Source organism: Cherax quadricarinatus, chromosome 2 (assembly GCF_038502225.1).
Source record: "Cherax quadricarinatus isolate ZL_2023a chromosome 2, ASM3850222v1, whole genome shotgun sequence".
NCBI classification, from domain to species: Eukaryota; Metazoa; Arthropoda; class Malacostraca; order Decapoda; family Parastacidae; genus Cherax; species Cherax quadricarinatus.
Window position 1 is genome coordinate 15,675,551 of NC_091293.1, and position 21,456 is coordinate 15,697,006.

Here is a 21,456-nt window from a genome sequence, read left to right on the forward strand (position 1 = left end):
CCGGACTCTTTGTGTTCCAGAATGATTGTACAGGTTATTTTGTGTAACAGGATGGATGTACCTCACACTTTGTGACCCTGGATGATTGTACTGGACACTTTGTGTCCCTGGATAGTTGTACCGTACACTTTGTGTCCCAGGATGGTTGTACCGGACATTTTGTGTCTCAGGATGGTTGTACCGGTCACTTTGTGTCCCAGGATGGTTGTGCTGGACTCTTTTTGTCCCAGGATTGTGGTACTGGACACTTTGTGTCCCACGATGGTTGTACCTAACACTTTGCGTCCCTCTAGGATTTTCCAGGTGTATATAATCATGTATCTCATGTACCGATCACTTTGTGACCCATTATGGATGCACCGGACACTTTGTGTCCCAGGATGGTGTTACCGGTCACTTTGTGTCCCAGGATGGTGGTACTGGACACTTTGTGTCCCAGAATGGTTGTACCGGTCACTTAGTGTCCCAGAATGGTTGAACTGGTAACTATGTGTCCCAGGATGGTCGTACAAAACACTTTGTATCCCAGGACAGTTGTACCGGACACTTTTTGTCCCAGGACGATTGTACCGGTCACTTCGTGTCCCAGGATTGTTGTACCGCACACTTTGTGTCCCAGGATGGTTGTACCGGTCACTTTGTGTCCCAGGATGGTTGTACCGGACACTTTGTGTCCCAGGATGGTTGTACCGGCCGCTTTGTGTTCCAGGATGGTTGTACCTCACAGTTTGTGTCCCAGCATAGTTGTACAGGTCACTTTCTGTAACTGAATGGTGGTACCGGTCACTTTGTGTCCCAGAATGGTTGTACCGGTCACTTCATGTCCCAGGATGGTTGTATCGGTCACTTTGTGTCATAGGATGGTTGTACCTCACACTTTGTGACCCGGGATGATTGCACTAGACACTTTGTATCCCTGGATGGTTGTACTGGACACTTTGTGTCCCAGAATGCTTGTACAGGACACTTTGTGTCCCAGGATGGTTGTACTGGTCACTTTGTGTCCCAGGATGATTGTACCTGACACATTGTGTAACAGGATGGTGGTACCAGACACTTTGTGTCCCTGGATGTTTGTACCTCACACTTTGCGTTCCTCTAGGATTTTCCAGGTGTATATAATCATACATCTCATGTACCGATCACTTTGTGTTCCAGGATGGATGTACCGGACACTTTGTGTCCCAGGATGGTTGTACCGGTCTCTTTATGTCCCAGGATGGTGGTACTAGTCACTTTGTGTCCCAGGATGGTGGTTCTGGTTAGTTTGTGTCCCAGGATGGTGGTACCGGGCACTTTTTGTCCCAGGATGGTTGTACCGGTCTCTTTATGTCCCAGGATGGTGGTACTAGCAACTTTGTGTCCCAGGATGGTGGTACTGGTCACTTTGTGTCCCAGGGTGGTTTAACCGGCCACTTCTTGTCCCCGGATGTTTGTACCGGACTCTTTGTGTACCAGAATGATTGTACAGGTTATTTTGTGTAACAGGATGGATGTACCTCACACTTTGTGACCCTGGATGATTGTACTGGACACTTTGTGTCCCTGAATAGTTGAACCGTACACTTTGTGTCCCAGGATGGTTGTACCGGACATTTCGTGTCCCAGGATGGTTGTACCGGTCACTTTGTGCCCCAGGATGGTTGTGCTGGATACTTTTTGTCCCAGGATCGTGGTACTGGACACTTTGTGTCCCACGATGGTTGTACCTAACACTTTGCGTCCCTCTAGGATTTTCCAGGTGTATATAATCATATATCACATGTACCGATCACTTTGTGACCCAGGATGGATGCACCGGACACTTTGTGTCCCAGGATGGTAGTACCGGTCACTTTGTGTCCCAGGATGGTGGTACTGGACACTTTGTGTCCCAGGATGGTCGTACCGGTCACTTAGTGTCCCAGAATGGTTGAAGTAGTAACTTTGTGTCCCAGGATGGTGGTACCAAACACTTTGTATCCCAGGACAGTTGTACCGGACACTTTTTGTCCCAGGACGATTGTACCGGTCACTTTGTGTCCCAGGATGGTTGTACCGCACACTTTGTGTCCCAGGATGGTTGTACCGGTTACTTTGTGTCCCAGGATGGTTGTACCGGACACTTTGTGTCCCAGGATGGTTGTACCGGCCGCTTTGTGTTCCAGGATGGTTGTACCTCACAGTTTGTGTCTCAGCATAGTTGTACTGGTCACTTTCTGTAACTGAATGGTGGTACCGGTCACTTTGTGTCCCAGGATAGTTGTAATGGTCACTTTATGTCCCAGGATGGTTGTATCGGTCACTATGTGTCATAGGATGATTGTATCTCACACTTTGTAACCAAGAATGATTGTACTGGACACTTTGTATCCCTGGATGGTTGTACTGGACACTTTGTGTCCCAGAATGCTTGTACAGGACACTTTTTGTCCCTGGATGGTTTTACCAGTAACTTTGTGTCCCAGGATGATTGAACATCACACTTTGTGTCCCAGGATGGTGGTACCGGACACTTTGTGTCCCAGGATAGTTGTACCTCACACTTTGCGTCCCTCTAGGATTTTCCAGGAGCATATAATCATGCATCTCATGTATCGATCACTTTGTGTCCCAGGATGGATGTACCGGACACTTTGTGTCCCATGATGGCTGTACCGGTCTCTTTATGTCCCAGGATGGTGGTACTAGTCACTTTGTGTCCCAGGATGGTGGTACTGGTTAGTTTGTTTCCCAGGATGATGGTTCCGGGCACTTTGTGTCCCAGGATGGTTGAACCGGTCTCTTTATGTCCCAGGATGGTGGTACTAGTCACTTTGTGTCCCAGGATGGAGGTACCGAACACTTTGTGTCACAGGATGAATGTAACGGTCACTTTGTGTCCCATGATGGTTGTACTGGACACTTTGTTTCCCAGGATGGGTGTACCGGTCACTTTGTGTCCCAGGATTATTGAACTGGACACTTTGTGTCTCAGGATGGGTGTACCGGACACTTTGTGTCCAAGGATGGATGTAAAGGACGCTTTATGTCCCAAGATGGTTTGTTCCTCACACTTTGTTTCCATGGATGGTTGTACTGATCACTTTGTGTCCGAAGAAGGTGGAACCGGTCACTTTTTGTCCCAGGATGGTTGTTCCGGTCACTTTATGCCCCAAGATGATTGTATCGGTCACTTTGTGTCCCAGAATGGTTATGCTGGACACTTTTTTTCCCAGGATGGTTGTACCGGTCACTTTGCGTCCCAGCATGGTTCCACCACACATTTTGTGTCCCAGAATGGTTGTACCGGCCACTTTGTATCGCAGGATGGTTTTATCGGTCACTTTGTATCAAAGGATGATTGTACTGGACACTTCGTGTCCCAGGATGATTGTACCGGTTACTTTGTGTCCCAGGATGGGTGCACCTCACACTTTGTTTACCTGGATGATTGTACTAGACAATTTGTGTCCCAGGATGGTTGTACCTCACACTTTGTGTCCAGGAATAGTTGAACCGGACACTTTGTGTCCCAGGATGGTTGTGCCGGTCACTTTGTGTCTCAGGATGGTTGTACCGGACACTTTGTGTCCCAGGATGTTGGTATCGGACACTTTGTGTTCAGGATGGTTTTACCGGACGCTTTGTGTTCCAGGATGGTTGTTCCTCACACTCTGCGTCCCGCTAGTATTTTCCAAGTGTATATAATCATATATCTCATGTATCGGTCACTTTGTATCCCAGGATTGTTGTACAGGTCACTTTGTGTCTCGGGATGGTCGAACCGGTCACTTGGTGACCCAGGATGGTGGTACCGAACACTTCCCATCATAGGATGGTTGTACCGGACACTTTGTGTCCCAGGATGGTTGTACCGGATACTTTGCGTCCCAGGATGGTTGTTCCGGTCACTTTGTGTCCCCGGATGGCTGTAAAGGACGCGTTGTGTCCCCCGGATGGTTGTACAGGACGCTTTGTGTCCCATGATGGTTCTACCTCACACTTTGTGTCCCTGGAAGATGGTACCGGTGACTTTGTGTCCCAGGATAGTTGTATCGGTCACTTTGTGACCCAGGATGGTGGTACCTCACATTTTGCGTCCCTCTAGGATTTTCCAAGTGTATATAATCATATATCTCATGTATCGGTCACTTTGTGTCCCAGGATTGTTGTACCGGTCACTTTGTGTCTTGGGATGGTCGAACCGGTCACTTGGTGACCCAGGATGGTGGTACCGAACACTTCCCGTCATAGGATGGTTGTACCGGACACTTTGTGTCCCAGGATGGTTGTACCGGATACTTTGCGTTCCAGGATGGTTGTACCGGTCACTTTGTGTCCCCGGATGGCTGTAAAGGACGCTTTGTGTCCCCGGATGGTTGTACAGGACGCTTTGTGTCCCATGAAGGTTCTACCTCACACTTTGTGTCCCTGGAAGATGGTACCGGTGACTTTGTGTCCCAGGATAGTTGTATCGGTCACTTTGTGTCACAGGATGGTTGTACCTCACACTTTGTGTCCCAGGATGGTTGTGCCGGTCACTTTGTGTTCCAGGATGGTTGTACCGGACACTTTGTGTCCCAGGATGGTTGTACAGGTCACTTTGTGTCCCAGGATGATTGTACTGGTTACGTTGTGCCCCAGGATGGTTGTACCTAACACTTTGTGTCCAGGATGATTGTACTGGACTCTTTATGTCCCTGAATGGTTGTACCGGACACTTTATGTCCCATGATGGTTGTACCGGTCACTTTGTGTCCCAAGATTGCTGTACCGGACACTTTGTGTCCCAGGATGGTGGTACCGGACACTTTGTGTCCCAGGATGGTTGTACCAGACTAATTGTGTCCCTGGATGGTTGTACCTCACACTTTGCGTCCCTCTAGGATTTTCCAGGTGTATATAATCATGTATCTCATGTACACATCACTTTGTGTCCCAGGATGGATGTACCAGTCACTTAGTGTCAAAGGATGGTTGTAATAGTCACTTAGTGTCCCAGGATTTTGGAACCGAACACTTTGTATCCCAGGATGGTTGTACCGGACTCTTTGTGTCCCAGGATGATTGTACCTGTCACTTTGTGTCCCAGGTTGGTTGTACCGGTCACTTTGTCTCCCAGGATGGATGTGCCAGACACTTTGTGTCCCAGGATGGTTGTACCGGCCGCTTTGTGTTCCAGGATGGTTGTACCTCACAGTTTGTGTCCCAGCATAGTTGTACAGGTCACTTTCTGTAACTGAATGGTGGTACCGGTCACTTTGTGTCCCAGGATGGTTGCACCGGTCACTTTATGTCCCAGGATGGTTGTATCGGTCATTTTGTGTCATAGGATGGTTGTACCTCACACTTTGTGACCCAGGATGTTTGTACTGGACACTTTGTATCCCTGGATTGTTGTACCGGGCACTTTGTGTCCCAGAATGCTTGTACAGGACACTTTGTGTCCCAGGATGGTTGTACCGGCCGCTTTGTGTTCCAGGATGGTTGTACCTCACAGTTTGTGTCCCAGCATAGTTGTACAGGGCACTTTCTGTAACTGAATGGTGGTACCGGTCACTTTGTGTCCCACGATGGTTGCACCGGTCACTTTATGTCCCAGGATGGTTGTATCGGTCACTTTTTGTCCCAGGATGGTTGTAACTCACACCTTGTGACCCAGGATGTTTGTACAGGACACATTTTGTCCCTGGATGGTTTTACCAGTAACTTTGTGTCCCAGAATGCTTGTACAGGACACTTTTTGTCCCTGGATGGTTGTACCGAACGCTTTGTGTTCCAGGATGGTTGTACCTCAGTTTGTGTCCCAGCATAGTTGTACAGGTCACTTTCTGTAACTGAATGGTGGTACCGGTCACTTTGTGTCCCAGGATGGTTGCACCGGTCACTTTATGTCCCAGGATGGTTGTATCGGTCACTTTGTGTCATAGGATGGTTGTACCTCACACTTTGTGACCCGGGATGATTGTACTAGACACTTTGTATCCCTGGATGTTTGTACTGGACACTTTGTGTCCCAGAATGCTTGTACAGGACACTCTGTGTCCCTGGATGGTTGAACCTCACACTTTCTGTCCAAGGATAATTGTACTGGACACTTTGTGTCCTTTGAAGGTTGTACCGGAAACTTTTTGTTCCAGGATGGTTGTACAGGACACTTTTTGTCCCAGAATGGTTGTACCGCACACTTTGTGTCCCAGGATGGTGGTACCGGACACTTGGTGTCCCAGGATAATTGTACGTCACACTTTGCGTCTTTTTAGGATTTTCCAGGTGTATGTAATCATATGTCTAATGTACCGGGCACTTTGAGTCCCAGGATGGTGGTACCGATCGCTTTATGTCCCAGGATGGTTGTACCGGTCACTTTGTGTCTCAGGAAGGTGGTACTAGACACTTTGTGACACAGGATGGTGGTACCGAACACTTTTTATTCCAGGATGGTGGAATCAGACACTTTCTGTCCCAGTATGATTGCACTGGTCACTTTGTGTCCCAGGATGGTTGTACCGGACACTTTGTGTCCCAGGATGATTGTACCTGTTACTTTTTGTCCCTGGATAGTTGTACCTCACACTTTGTGTCCCATGATGATTGTACTGGAAACTTTGTGTCCCTGGATGGTTGTACCTGTCACTTTGTTTCCCAGGACAGCGGCACCAGACACTTTGTGTCCCAGGATGATTATACTGGACACTTTGTGTCCCAGGATGATTATACTGGACACTTTGGGTGCCAGGATGGTTGTACCGGACACTTTGTGTCCCAGGAAGGATGTACAGGTCACTTTATGTCTCAGGATGCTTGTATTGGTCACTTTGTGTCCCAGAGTGGTTATACTGGACACTTTGTGTCCCACGATGGGTGTACCGGTCACTTTGTGTCCCAAGATGGTTGTACCGGACACTTTGTGTCCCTGGATGGTTTTACCGGTCAATTTATGTCCAAGGATGGCTACACCGGTCACTTTTTGTCCCTGGATGGTTGTACCGAACACTTTGTGTCCCAGGATGGTTGTACTGGTTACTTTGTGTCCCAGGATGGTTTTAGTACACACTTTGGGTCCCAGGATGGTTGTACCGGTCACTTTGTGTCCCAGGATGGTTGTACCGGATACATTGTGTCCCAGCATGGTTGTACCGGTCACGTTGTGTCCCAGGATGGTTGTACTGGACACTTTGCGTCCCAGGATGGTTGAACAGGACGCTTTGTGTCCCATGATGGTTATACATCACCCTTTGTGTCCCTGGATGATGGTACCGGTCACTTTGTGTCCAAGGATGGTTGTATCGGTCACTATATGTCCCAGGATGGTTGTATCGGTCACTTTGTGTCCTAGGATGGTTGTACCTCACAGTTTGTGTCCCAGGATGGTTGTACCGGTCTCTTTGTGTCCCAGGATGGTTGTACCGAACACTTTGTGTCCCAGGATGGTTGTACCGGTCACTTTGTGTCCCAGGATGATTGTACCGGTTACTTTGTGCCCCAGGATGGTTCTACCTAACACTTTGTGTCCCAGGATGATTGTACTGGACACTTTGTGTCTCTGGATGGTTGTACCGGACACTTTGTGTCCCAGGATGGTTGTACCGGTCACTTTGTGTCCCAGGATGGTTGTACCGGACACTTTGTGTCCCAGGATGGTTGTACCGGACACTTTCTGTCCCAGGATGGTTGTACCAGTCGCTTTGTGTCCCAGGATGTTTGTACCACACACTTTGCATCCCACATCACTTTTTGTCCAAGGATGGTGTACCAGTCATGTGTCAAAGGATGGTTGTACCGTCACTTAGTGTCCCAGGATTATTGTACCGGACACTTTGTGCCCCAGAATGCTAGTACAGGACACTTTGTGTCCCATGATGGTGGTATCTGACACTTTGTGTCCCAGGATGGTTGTTCCTCACACTTTGTGTCCAAGGATGATTGCTCAGGTCATTTTATGCCCCAGGATGGTTGTTCCGGACACTTTGTGTTCCAGGATGGTTCTTCTTGTAACTTTATGTCCCAGGATGGTTGTACCAGTCACTTTGTGTCCCAGGACGGTTGTACCTCACACTTTGTGTCCAAGGATGGTTGTACCGGTCACTTTGTGTCCCAGGATGATTGTTCCGGACAATTTGTGTTCCAGCATGGTTCTACTTGTAACTTTGTGTCCCAGGATGGTTGTACCGGTCATTTTGTGTCCCCGGATGGTTGTACCGGGCTCTTTGTGTCCCAGAATGTTTTTACAGGTTATTTTGTGTACCACGAGGGATGCACCTCACACTTTGTGACCCTGGATGATTGTACTGTACACTTTGTGTCCCTGGATAGTTGTACCATACACTTTATATCCAAGGATGGTTGTACCGGACACTTTGTGTCCCAGAATGGTTGAACTGGACACTTTTTGTCCCAGGACGATGGTACTGGACACTTTGTGTCCCAGGATGGTAGTACCGATCACTTTGTGTCCCAGGATGGTGGTACCGGACACTTTGTGTCCCAGGATGGTTGTACCGATCACTTATTGTCCCAGGATGGTTGTACTAGTAACTTTGTGTCCCAGGATGGTGGTACAGAACACTTCGTATCCCAGGATGGTTGTACCGGGCACTTTTTGTCCTAGGATAATTGTACCGGTCACTTTGTGTCCTAGGATGGTTGTACCGGGCGCTTTGTGTCCCAGGATGGTTGTACCTGTCACTTTGTGTCCCAGGATGGTTGTACCAGACACTTTGTTTCCAAGGATGGTTGTACCGGCCGCTTTGTGTACGAGGATGGTTGTAACTTACACTTTGTGTCCCGGGATGGTTGTACCAGTCACTTTCTGTCTCAGGATGGTGGTACCGGTCACTTTGTGTCCCAGGATGGTTGTACCGGTCATTTTATGTCCCAGGATGACTGTACCGGTCACTTTGTGTCCCATGATGGTTGTACCGGACACTTTGTTTCCCAGGATGCTTGTACCGGTCACTTTGTGTCCCAGGATTATTGTACCGGACACTTTTTGTCCCAGGATGTGTGTACCGGACACTTTGTGTCCCAGGATGCTTGTACCGGTCACTTTGTGTCCCAGGATTGTTGTACCGGACACTTTTTGTCCCAGGATGGTTGTTCCGGTCACTTTGTGTGCCAGGATGGTTGTTCCGGATACTTTGTGTCCCATGATGATTGTACCGGTTACTTTTTGTCCCAGGATGGTTGTACCTCACACTTTGTGTCCCAGGATGATTGTACTGGACACTTTGTGCCCTTTGAAGGTTGTACCGGACACGTTTTGTCCCAGGATGGTTGTACAGGACATTTTGTGTCCCAGAATGGTTGTACCGCACACTTTGTGTCCCAGGATGGTGGTACCGGACACTTGGTGTCCCAGTGTCGTTGTACCTCACACTTTTTGTCCCAGGATGGTTGTACCGGTCACTTTGTCTCTCTGGACGGTGGCGCCGGTCACTTTGTGTCCCAGGATGGTTGTACCGGTCACTTTATGTCCCAGGATGGTTGCATCGATCACTTTGTGTTCAAGCTTGGTTGTACCTCACACTTTATGTCCCAGGATGGTTGTTCCGGTCACTTTGTGTGCCAGGATGGTTGTACCGGACACTTTGTGTCCCAGGATGATTGTACCGGTTACTTTGTGTCCCAGGATGGTTGTACTTCACACTTTGTGTCCCAGAATGATTTTACAGGACACTTTGTGTCCCAGAATGGTTGTACCACACACTTTGTGTCCCAGGAAGGTGGTACCGGACACTTGGTGTCCCAGGATGGTTGTACCTCACACTTTGCGTCCCTTTAGGATTTTCCAGGTGTATATAATCATATATCTAATGTACAGGACACTTTGCGTCCCAGAATGATGGTACCGTACGCTTTATGTCCCAGGATGGTTGTACCGGTCACTTTGCGTCCCAGGATTGTGGTTCTAGTCACTTTGTGACACAGGATGGTGGTACCGAACACTTTTTATTCCAGGATGGTGGAATCAGACACTTTCTGTCCCAGGATGATTGCACCGGTCACTTTGTGTCCCAGGATGGTTGTACCGGACACTTTGTGTCCCAGGATGATTGTATTTGTTACTTTGTGTCCCAGGATCCTTGTACCTCACATTTTGTGTCCGATAATGATTGTACTGGACACTTTGTGTCCCTGGATGGTTGTACCAGTCATTTTTTGTCCCAGGATGGTTGTACAGGTCACTTTGTGTCCCAGGATGGTTATACCTGTCACTTTGTGTCCCAGGATTGTGGTACCAGACACTTTGTCTCCCAGGATGGTTGTACCGGACGCTTTGTATCCCAGGATGGTTATGCCTCACACTTTGTGTCCCAGGATGGTTGTATCGGTCACTTTGTGTCCAAGGAAGGATGTACAGGTCACTTTTTGTCTCAGGATGCTTGTATCGGTCACTTTGTGTCCCAGAGTGGTTATACTGGACAGTTTCTGTCCCAAGATGGGTGTACTGGTCACTTTGTGTCCCAGGATAGTTGTACCGGACACTTTGTGTCCCAGGATGGTTGAACCGGATACATTGTGTCACAGGATGGTTGTACCGGTCACGTTGTGTCCCAGGATGGTTGTTCCGGACACTTTGTGTCCCAGGGTGGTTGTACATGACGCTTTGTGTCCAATAATGGTTCTACCTCACACTTTGTGTCCCTGGATGATGGTACCGGTCACTTTGTGTCCCATGATGGTTGTATCGGTCACTATATGTTCCAGGATGGTTGTATCCGTCACTTTGTGTCCCAGGATGGATGTACCTCTCAGTTTGTGTCCCAGGATGGTTGTACCAGACACTTTGCGTCCCAGGATGATGGTACCTGTTACTTTGTGTCCGAGGATGGTTGTACCAGACACTTTGCGTCCCAGGATGATGGTACCTGTTACTTTGTGTCCGAGGATGGTTGTACTTCACACTTTGTGTCCCATGATGATTGTTCTGGACACTTTGTGTCCCAGGATGGTTGTACCTGTCACTTTGTGTCCCAGGATGGTGGTACCAGACACTTTGTCTCCCAGGACGGTTGTACTGGACGCTTTGTATCCCAAGATGGTTGTGCCTCACACTTTGTCTCCCAGGATGGTTGTACCGGTCACTTTGTGTCCCAGGAAGGATGTACAGGTCACTTTATGTCTCAGGATGCTTGTATCGGTCACTTTGTGTCTCAGGATGGTTATACTGGACACTTTATGTCCCAAGACGGGTGTACCGGTCACTTTGTGTCCCAGGATGGTTGTACCGGACACTTTGTGTCCCAGGATGGTTGTACCGGTCACTTTGTGTCCAAGGATGGTTGCTCCGGTCACTTTGAGTCCCTGGATGGTTGTACCGAACACTTTTTGTCCCAGGATGTTTGTACAGGTTACTTGGTGTCCCAGAATGGTTGTACTGCACACTTGTGTCCCAGGAAGGTTTTACTGGACACTTTGGGTCCCAGGATGGTTGTACCGGACACTTTGTGTCCCCGGATGGTTGTACCAAACACTTTGTGTTCCAAGATGGTTGTACAGGACGCTTTGTGTCCAATGATGGTTCTACCTCACACTTTATGTCCCTGAATGTAGGTACCGGTCACTTTGTGTCCCATGAAGGTTGTATCGGTCACTATATGTTCCAGGATGGTTGCATCGGACGCTTTGAGTCCCAGGATGTTTGTACCTCTCAGTTTGTGTCCCAGGATGATTGTACCGGTCTCTTTTTGTCCCAGGATGGGTGTACCGGACACTTTGTGTCATAGGATGGTTGTACCGGTCACTTTGTGTCCCAGGATGATTGTACCGGTTACTTTGTGCCCCAGGATCTTTGTACCTAACACTTTGTGTCCCAGGATGATTGTACTGGACACTTTGTGTCTCTGTATGTTTGGACCGGACACTTTGTGTCCCAGGATGTTGTACCGGTCACTTTGTGTCCCAGGATGGTTGTACTGGACACTTTGTATCCCAGGATGGTTGTACCGGACACTTTGTGTCCCAGGATGATTGTACCGGTCACGTTATGTCCCAGGAAGGTTGTATCGGTCACTTTGTGTCCCAGGATGGTTGTACCTCACATTTTGTGTCCAATGATGGTTGTACCGGTCACTTTGTGTCCTCGGATGGTTGTACCGGGCTCTTTATGTCCAAGAATGTTTTTACTGGTTATTTTGTGTACCACGGGGGATGCACCTCACACTTGGTGAGCATGGACGATTGGGTCCTTGGTTGGTTGTACCTGTCACTTTGTGTCCTACGATGGTTGTACCGGTCACTTTGCGTCCCAGCATGGTTGTACAACACACTTTGTGTCCCAGAATGGTTGTACCGGTCACTTTGCATCGCAGGATGGTTTTGCCGGTCACTTTTTGTCAAAGGATGGTTGTACTGGACACTTCGTGTCCCAGGATGATTGTACCGGTTACTTTGTGTCCCAGGATGGGTGTACCTCACACTTTGTTTCCCATGATGATTGTACTAGACAATTTGTGTCCCAGGATAGTTGTACCGGACACTTTGTGTCCAAGGATGGTTGTACTATACAATTTGTGTCCCTGGATGGTTGTACCGGTCACTTTGTGTCTCAGGATGGTTGTACCGGACACTTTGTGTCCCAGGATGTTGGTACCGGACACTTTGTGTCCAGGATGGATGTATCGGACGCTTTGTGTCCCAGGATGGTTGTACCTCACACTTTGCATCCCAGGATGGTTGTACCGGTAACTTTGTGTCCCAGGATGGTTGTACCTCACACTTTGCGTCCCTCTAGGATTTTCCAGGTTTATATAATCATATATCTCATGTACCAGTCACTTTGTGTCACAGAATCGTAGTACCGGTCACTTTGTGTCTCGGGATGGTCGTACCTGTCACTTTGTGTCCCAGGATGGTGGTACCGAACACTTTGCGTCCCAGGATGGTTGTTCCGGACACTTTGTCCCAGGATGATTGTACCGGTCACTTTTTGTTCCCAGGATGGTTGTACCGGACACTTTGTGTCCCAGGATTGTTGTACCGGTCACTTTGTGTCTCGGGATGGTCGTACCGGTCACTTTGTGTCCCAGCATGGTGGTACCGAACACTTTGCGTCCAAGGATGGCTGTACCGGACCTTTTGTGTCCCATGATCGTTGTAGATCACACTTTGTGTCCCAGGATGGTTATACCGGTCACTTTGTGTCCAAGGATGGTTGTACCGGTCACTTTGTGTCCCAGGATGGTTGTACCTTACACTTTATGTCCCAGGATGGTTGTACCGGTCACTTTGTGTCCCAGGATGGTTGTACCGGACACTTTGTGTCCCAGGATGGTTGTACCGGATATTTTGTGTCCCAGGATAGTTGAACAGGACGCTTTGTGTCCCAAGATGGTTCTACCTCACACTTTGTGTCCCTGACTTTGGACCCATGATCCCAGGATGGGTACCGGACACTTTGTGTCCTAGGATGAGGACTTTGTGTCACAGGATGGTGGTACAGAACACTTCGTATCACAAGATGGTTGTATCAAAGTATGGTTCACTATATGTCCTAGGATGGTTGTACTGGTCACTTTGTGTCCCTGGATGGTGGTACCGGTCACTTTGTGTCCCAGAATGGTTGTACCGGTCACTTTATGTCCCAGGATGGTTGTATCGGTCACTTTGTGTCATAGGATGGTTGTACCTCACACTTTGTGTCCCAGGATGGTTGTACCGGACTCTTTGTGTCCCAGGATGATTGTACCGTTCACTTTTTGTTCCAGGATGGTTGTACCGGTCACTTTGTGTCCCTGGATGGTTGTACCGGACACTTTGTGTCCCAGGATGGTTGTATCGGTCCCTTTGTGTCATAAGATTGTTGTACCTCACACTTTGTGTCCCAGGATGGTTGTACCGGACACTTTGTTTCCCAAGATGGTTGTACTAGTCACTTTGTGTCCATGGATGGTTGTTCCGGTCACTTTGCGTCCCTGGATGGTTGTACCGGATACTTTGTCTCCCAGGATGATTTTACCAGTTACTTTGTGACCCAGGATGGTTGTACCTCACACTTTGTGTCCCACGATGATTGTACTGGACCGTTTGTGTCATTTGATGGTTGTACCGGTCACTTTGTGTCCCAGGATGGTTGAACCGGACGCTTTGTGTCCCAGAATGGTTGTACCTCACATTTTCAGTTCCTCTAATATTTTCCAGGTGTATATAATCATGTATCTCATGCACCGATCATTTTGTGTCCCTGAATGGATATACAGGACACTTTGTGTCACAGGATGGAAGTTCCGGTTACTTTGTGTCCCAGGATGCTGGTACCGGACACTTTGTGTCCCAGGATGGTTGTACCGGTCACTTTGTGTCCCAGGATGGTGGCACTAGTCACTTTCTGTCCCATGATGGAGGTACCGAACACTTTGTATCCCATGATGGTTGTACCAAACACTTTGTGTCCCAGGATGATTGTACCGGTCACTTTGTGTCCCAGGATGGTTGTACCGGACACTTTGTGTCCCAGGATGTTTGTACCAGTCACTTTGTGTCCCAGGATGCTTGTACCGGACACTTTGTGTCCAAGGATGGTGGTACTGGACACTTTGTGTCCCAGGATGATTGTACCGGATGCTTTGTGTCCCAATATTTTGTTTAAATCACACTTTGTGTCCCTGGATGGTTGTACCAGTCACTTTGAGTCCCTGGATGGAGGACATGGTCACTTTTTGTCACAGGATGGTTTACCAGTCACTTTAAGTCCCAGGATGGTTGTATCGGTCACTTTGTGTTCCAGGATGGTTGTACTGGACACTTTGTGTCCCAGGATGGTTTTTACCGGTCACTTTGTGTCCCAGGCTGGTTGTATCGGTCACTTTATATCCAAGGATGGTTGCATCGGTCACTTTGTGTCCCAGGATGGTTGTACCGGACACTTTGTGTTCCAGCATAATTGTAAAGGTTACTTTGTGTCCCAGGATGGGTGCATCTCACACTTTGTGTCCCAGGATGATTGTAATAGACACTTTGTGTCCCGGGATGGTTGTATCGGACACTTTGTGTCCCAGGATGGTTGTACCGGGCACTTTGTCGTCCCAGGATGGTGGTGCCGGACACTTTGCGTCTCAGGATGGTTGTACCGGTCACTTTATGTGCCCGGATGGTTATACCTCACACTTTGCATTCAATGATGGTTGTACCGGTCACTTTGTGTCCCAGGATGCTTGTTCCTCACACTTTGCGTCCCTCCAGGATTTTCCAGGTGTATATAATCATGTATCTCATGTAACGGTCACTTTGTGTCCCAGGATGGTGGTACTGGACACTTTGTGTGCCATGATGATTGTACCGGTCACTTTGAGTCCCATGATGGTTGTAACGGACACTTTGTGTCCCAGGATGGTTGTACCTGTCACTTTGTGTCCCACGATGGGTATACCAGACACTTTGTGTCCCAGGATGGTGGTATCGGACACTTTGATTCCCAGGATGGTGGTATCGGACACTTTTATTCCCAGGATTGTTGTAGCGGACGCTTTGTGTCCCATGATGTTTGTAGATCACACTTTGTGTCCCAGGATGGTTGTACCGGTCTCTTTATGATGGTTGCACCAGACACTTTGTGTCCCAATATGATTGTACCGGTCACTTTGTGTCCCAGGATGGTTGTACCGGTCACTTTGTATCCCAGGATGGTTGTACCTCACACTTTCTGTCCGAGGATGGTTGTACTGGTCACTTTGTGTCCCTGGATGGTGGTACAGGTCACTTTGTGTCCCAAGATGGTTGTACCGTTCACTTTATGTCTTTGGATGGTTGTCTCGTTCACTTTGTGTCCCAGGATGGTTGTACCTCACACTTTGTGTCATAGGATGGTTGTACCCGTGACTTTGTGTCCCAGGATGGTTGTACCGGACACTTTGTGTCCCAGGATGGTTGTACCGGTCACTTTGTGTCCCAGGATGGTTGTACCGGACACTTTGTGTCCCAGGATTGTGGTACCGGACACTTTGTGTCACAGGATGGTTGTACCGGACGCTTTGTGTCCCAGTATTGTGGTACCGGTCACTTTATGTCCCGGGATGGTTGTACCGGTCACTTCTTTGTCCCAGGATGGTTGTATCGGTCACTTTGTGTCCCAGGGTGATTTTACCGGTTAATTTGTCTCCCAGGATGGTTATATTGGTCACTTTGTGTCCCAGGATGGTTGTACCGGTTAATTTGTGTCCCAGAATGGTTGTTCCTCACACTTTTGTCCTAGGATGATTGTACTGGACAGTTTGTGTTCCAGGATGGTTGTACCGGACACTTTGTGTCCCATGCTGGTTGTACCGGATACTTTGTGTCCCAGGATGGTTGTACCGAACTCTTTGTGTCCCAGGATGGTTGTACAGGACACTTAGTGTACCAGGATGGTTGTGTAAGATTGTTTACCAGGATGGTTGTTCGAGTCTCTGCACCAGGATGGCTCTAAACTGTGTATCAGGATGGATGTTTAAGTCTGTGTACCAGGATGATTGTTTCAGTGTACCAGAACGGTTGTTCCAGACTGCTTTTATGAGTATGGTTGTAGCAGACTGTTTATGAGAATGCTTGTTACCAAGACTGTTGTCCCGAGATAGTTGTCATAAAACTATTGTCCCAGGATATATGTACCAAGACTGTGTTCAGGAATCCAGTTTTGTGCTCTCGTCGACTCTGTTATGGTAACACTTATATATATTTTCTTCGTTTCATAGCCCAGACCTATCTAAGGTACACTACCGTCCCAGGATGCCACCTACAACAGTCGGCTAACACCAAGGTACCTACTTACTGCTAGAAGAGCAGGGACAGCAGGTGTAAGGAAACATGCCCAACGTTACCACTCGTGCCGGGGATCGATTCCCGGACACTCAGTGTCTGTGAGCTCAGTGTTTTATCAGCCGAATCGCTCAGACATAAGGTTTTCTCTTCCTATAACCTCTTCACCCCTCTCTAACCTCTCTCTTACCCCTGCAGGCGTGTGCTCCCAGGTACCCACGCAAGGTGGAGAGCGTCAAGAACGTAGCACTGCAGTCCCGCGGGGCTTGCTACCTCCTGGACACCATGGACTCTCACCCCACCAAGCTGCTTCCATATCCTGGTAAGTCTCGCCCAGTGTGCCCTCTCCAGTTCTAGTACGTCGGGGAGTGTGTCATAATCTCTCCTCTGTGTTGAAGTACCCTGTATCTCATTGTAGACTATGTCTTAAAGTGTCACAAGGAAAAACACTTATGATAATCGATGTAACTTTGTCAAGTAATTGTCAGGCCGTCTAACTGATGCTAAGTCGTCACTAACACCGCTGTGATGTGTTGGCTATAAGATTCTCGATCTGGATCGCCTGTTCAAATTACCTGAGATAAGCTTCGCAATCTTATTGTGGCCAACACAGCCAGGTGTAAGAAAAAAAATCCTATTATTAGTTGAACTGCTCGTTCGAGGCTCTTCCATTCACTGAAATGTTTATATTTTCATGTTTTGCTGGCACCTAGTGGGAAGTTATCTTTTGTGGTTGTGAGATGTGCTTATCTACTGCCAGAGCAAAGCAAGCCGTCTCACAGGCAAGCCATTTCACGGCATTTAACTAAAAGTCTTACTTTCAGTGTAGCTTTCGATTCTGGTGAAAGAAGCAGCGTAAAATGTACCTGAATAAAAACATCTTGTAATAGAGAAAGTAGTTACAGGTAATACCATAACTGAAATAATGGCGGACTGGATGTTAATGTTCCATAAGTCAAATGTAAGTTAATCAACCCACGAATAATGCTTATTCCAACACTGAACTTTTCTCGTAATTTATGTATTGCAGCAAAATTCTTAAGACCTGATTAAGTAGCGAACTGTGCAATTTACTTGCACAGTCAGAGGTCACGTGAGGTCACTGTCCGAAGCTGTCTGGGAATTAGCGTGGGGTGTTACCGAGACCATGGTCTGCTGTAGTGTCTTGGAATCTCAGGTTAAAGTGTTGAAGAAGGAGGTTCTACTTCTTCAGGAGGAAAATATCAGGCTGAAGCTTCGCCTAGATGGGTTTGGGAGTGAGTGTGAGATGGTGGGAGCTGGTGAGGAGGAAAAGAATACCAGCAGTGAGTTATAGACTTGCAGCCGCTTTAAGTGGCAAGTGATTCACAATTCAGGAAGAAGGAAGATAGGGAAGGTCAATAGAGATGTGAAGGTAGAAAATCGACTCTCTGTTCTCCAGGACGAGTGTACTTCAATGATTAGTGAGGTAGAAGATACCACTGACTCCACTGCTAATCAAAGTAAGAATATTCTAATTGTAGAAGACTCTCAAGTAAGATATATGGACTGTGGTTTTTGTAACAGATAGGTAGGTCAGACCAGAAGCAGGCGTTGGTGACATAGTCAGCAGGTTGGATGATATTATGTCAGGTAATGGAAACAAGCCCATTATTTGTCGTAGTGCTGGTGGAAATGACATCGGGAGGGGCAGGAGACAGGAGCTGCTGGATAAGTACAGGTCAGCCATAGAAATGGTCAGATCTAATGGAGGGATCCAATCATATCTAGCATATCTTGCCTAGAAGGAGAGTGAACAATGAATGGATGTCTAGGACCGTGTTGCCCTAGACATCCATTCATTGTTCATTCATTGGTATAAATTGCTGGCTAGACAGGTACTGCAAGGAACTTGCATTCCCATTCATTGATAACTGGGACAAATTCTATGGCAAATATGATATGTATGCAAGGGTTGGGGTTCATTGACATGTATGCAAGGGAGGGGGTCATTGATGACTTGTCTAAGAATTTAAACTAATAGATTAAAAAGGTATGGGTGGTTTGGGAAACAATCAGGCTACAGTACCAGGGTTGAAAACAGCAGATATTACCAGGATACCCCAGGGATAGGTTTAAAAGACAATATTCAAAATAAAGTTGCTAGTTAAGGCAAAGCAATTGCTCAACAAACAAAGAGAGATAGTAAAGGGCAACGAGTGACTAACTCCCTTAAGGTTTACTATACAAATAGTAGAAGTCTAAGAATTAAGATAGATGAGCTAAGATTACATGTGAGTGCAGGTAATGTAGATATTGCTATAACAGAGACCTGGTTCAACTTGAGAGATAGAGAAATGCCTTCTGAATGCAACATACAGGGTTATAAACTATTCCACACTGATAGGGTCAACAGGAAGGGTAGTGGAGTGGCGATGTATATCAGAGATAATTTAAATGGTTGTGTTAGACAAGATGTAAGATTAGAAACATCGGACACAGAATCCGTTTGGCTACAGTTTCTCGAAGGCCGTGAAAAATTATTTTTGGGTGTGATTTATAGGCCCCCAAACTTCGACAGGAAGTGCGGTAGGCTGCCCTGATTCTGTCACAGTTTGTGACAGAACCAACTAGAGGAAACAAGCTGCTTGATTTGATTCTTCTCAGTAATGAATAACTAGTTAATAATCTTGAGGTTAGTGATGAGCTTAGGGAAAGCAATCACAAATTACTTAGTTTCAATGTGTCATGGAATTACCCAGATGACTGCAATCAAATTTCTGTCCCAGATTTCCGCTTGGCCGACTTCATGGGACTGAGAAATTACCTGGGTAGGCTAAATTGGGACGATCTGATTATGGGTTAGGTAGCTGGTGTTGGTTGCCAATATGACGTGTTTAGAGCATAGTTCTAGCTGCCCAGACAACTTTTGTTCCGAGTAGAGAAATTAGATCTAACAAAAATGATCCCAAATGAATAAACAATAGATAAAAACATCTCTTTGGTCAAAAGAGATGCATATATAGGCATATCAAAAGAGGAGATGAGCAGTTAAGAAATCAGCATGTTCAATTAAAGGGAGATATAAAAAAATGAAATAAGAAAAGCAAAAAGGGATTATGAGGCTAAAGTCGCAATGGATTCGAAGACTAATCCAGAAGAGTTCTTTCAGGCATACAGAAGTAAGATTAGGGACTAGATAGGCCCACTTAAGAGTAACTCAGGTCAGATCACTGACAGTGATAAGGAAATGTGTGGTACTTTTCAATACCTACTTCCCCACAGTTTTTACTCAGGAAGGCACTAGCAAAATTCTAGAAATAATAAATTATGTAGAACGGGACCATAATAAATTATGTACTATTGCGGTAAATAGTGACATGGTCCTCAGACAAATAGAGAAATTACAAGCTAACAAATCCCCAGGCCCTGATGAACTGTTTGCAAGGGTTTTAAAGGAATGTAAAGTAGAACTTAGCATACCTTTGGCTAATCTTTTCAATATATCACTATAAACTGGCATAATGCCAGACAAGTGGAAAATGTCAAATGTAATACCTATTTACAAGGTAGGTGACAGGTCTTTAGCTTCGAACTATAGTTGGAAAATTTATGGAATCAGTAATTGCCGGAGCAACTCGCAGCTATCATGAAAGGCATAAATTGATTAATGAATCTCAACCCGGTTTTATAAAGGGGCGTTCCTGTCTTTCGAATTTACTAACTTTTTTCACTAAGGTGTTTGAGGAGGTAGATCATGGTAATGAACATGATATTGTGTATATGGACTTCAATAAAGCTTTCGGTAGAGTTCCACATCAGTGGCTACTGAGGAAAATTAACACACACGGAATAGGAGAAATTTTTTCCTGGGTAGAGGCATGGTTGACAAATAGACAGCAGAGAGTTTGCATAAATGGGAAGAAATCAGAAGGGGGCACGTTACAAGCTGTGTTCCGCTGGGGTCAGTGTTGTACCCGTTGTTGTTCACAGTTTACATAAACGACATAGATGAGGGAATAAATAGCGACATATGCAAATTTGCTGATGACACCAAAACAGGCCGTCCAATTCATTCTAATGAGGACATTAGAGCACTACAGGATGATTTGAATAGACTGATGCAGTGGTCGGAGAAGTAGCAGATGCAGTTTAATATAGACATTTGCAAAGTTCTAAATATTGGACAGGAAAATAACCATATCACATAAACTAAATAATGTAAATCTTAATATTACGGATTGCGAGAAGGATTTAGGAGTTCTGGTTAGCAGTAATCTGAAACCAAGACAACAGTGCATTAGTGTTCGCATTAAAGCTAACAGAATCCTTGACTTCATGGCGAGAAGTATAAATGATAGAAGTCCTCAGGTTTTTCTTCAACTCTGTATATCCTTGGTTAGACCTCGTTTAGATTATGCTGCACGCATTACATAATAGATATAAATGAACTGGAAAACGTAGGAAGGAGGATGACAAAGTTGATCCCTTGTATCAAATATCTCCTCTACGAGGCGTAGAATTAAGGGAGATATGATTGAGATGCATAAATATAAAACAGGAATTAATATAGAGGATGTAAATAGCGTGCTAAAAATATCTAGCATAGACAGGATTCGCAGCAATGGTTTTAAGTTGGAAAAATTAAGATTCAGGAAGGATATACGAAATCACTGGTTTGGTAATAGAGTTGCGGATGAGTGGAACAAACTCCCGAGTGCCGTCATAGAAGCTAAGACGTTATGCAATTTTAAAAATAGGTTGGATAAATACATGACTGGGTGTGTGTAGGTGTGAGTTGGT

General features: G+C 46.6%; 1 protein-coding gene across 1 annotated transcript in view; it reads left to right on the plus strand.

Moving 5' to 3' along the window:
- Positions 1 to 21,456, plus strand: part of LOC128704266 (integrin alpha pat-2) — a gene marked incomplete at its 3' end in the record, with an annotated part of 181,218 nt that overhangs the window by 71,262 nt on the left and 88,500 nt on the right. Inside the window, 1 exon segment of the mRNA XM_070089611.1 lies at positions 16,894 to 17,017. Within this exon segment, the coding sequence (XP_069945712.1) occupies positions 16,894 to 17,017 (124 nt within the window).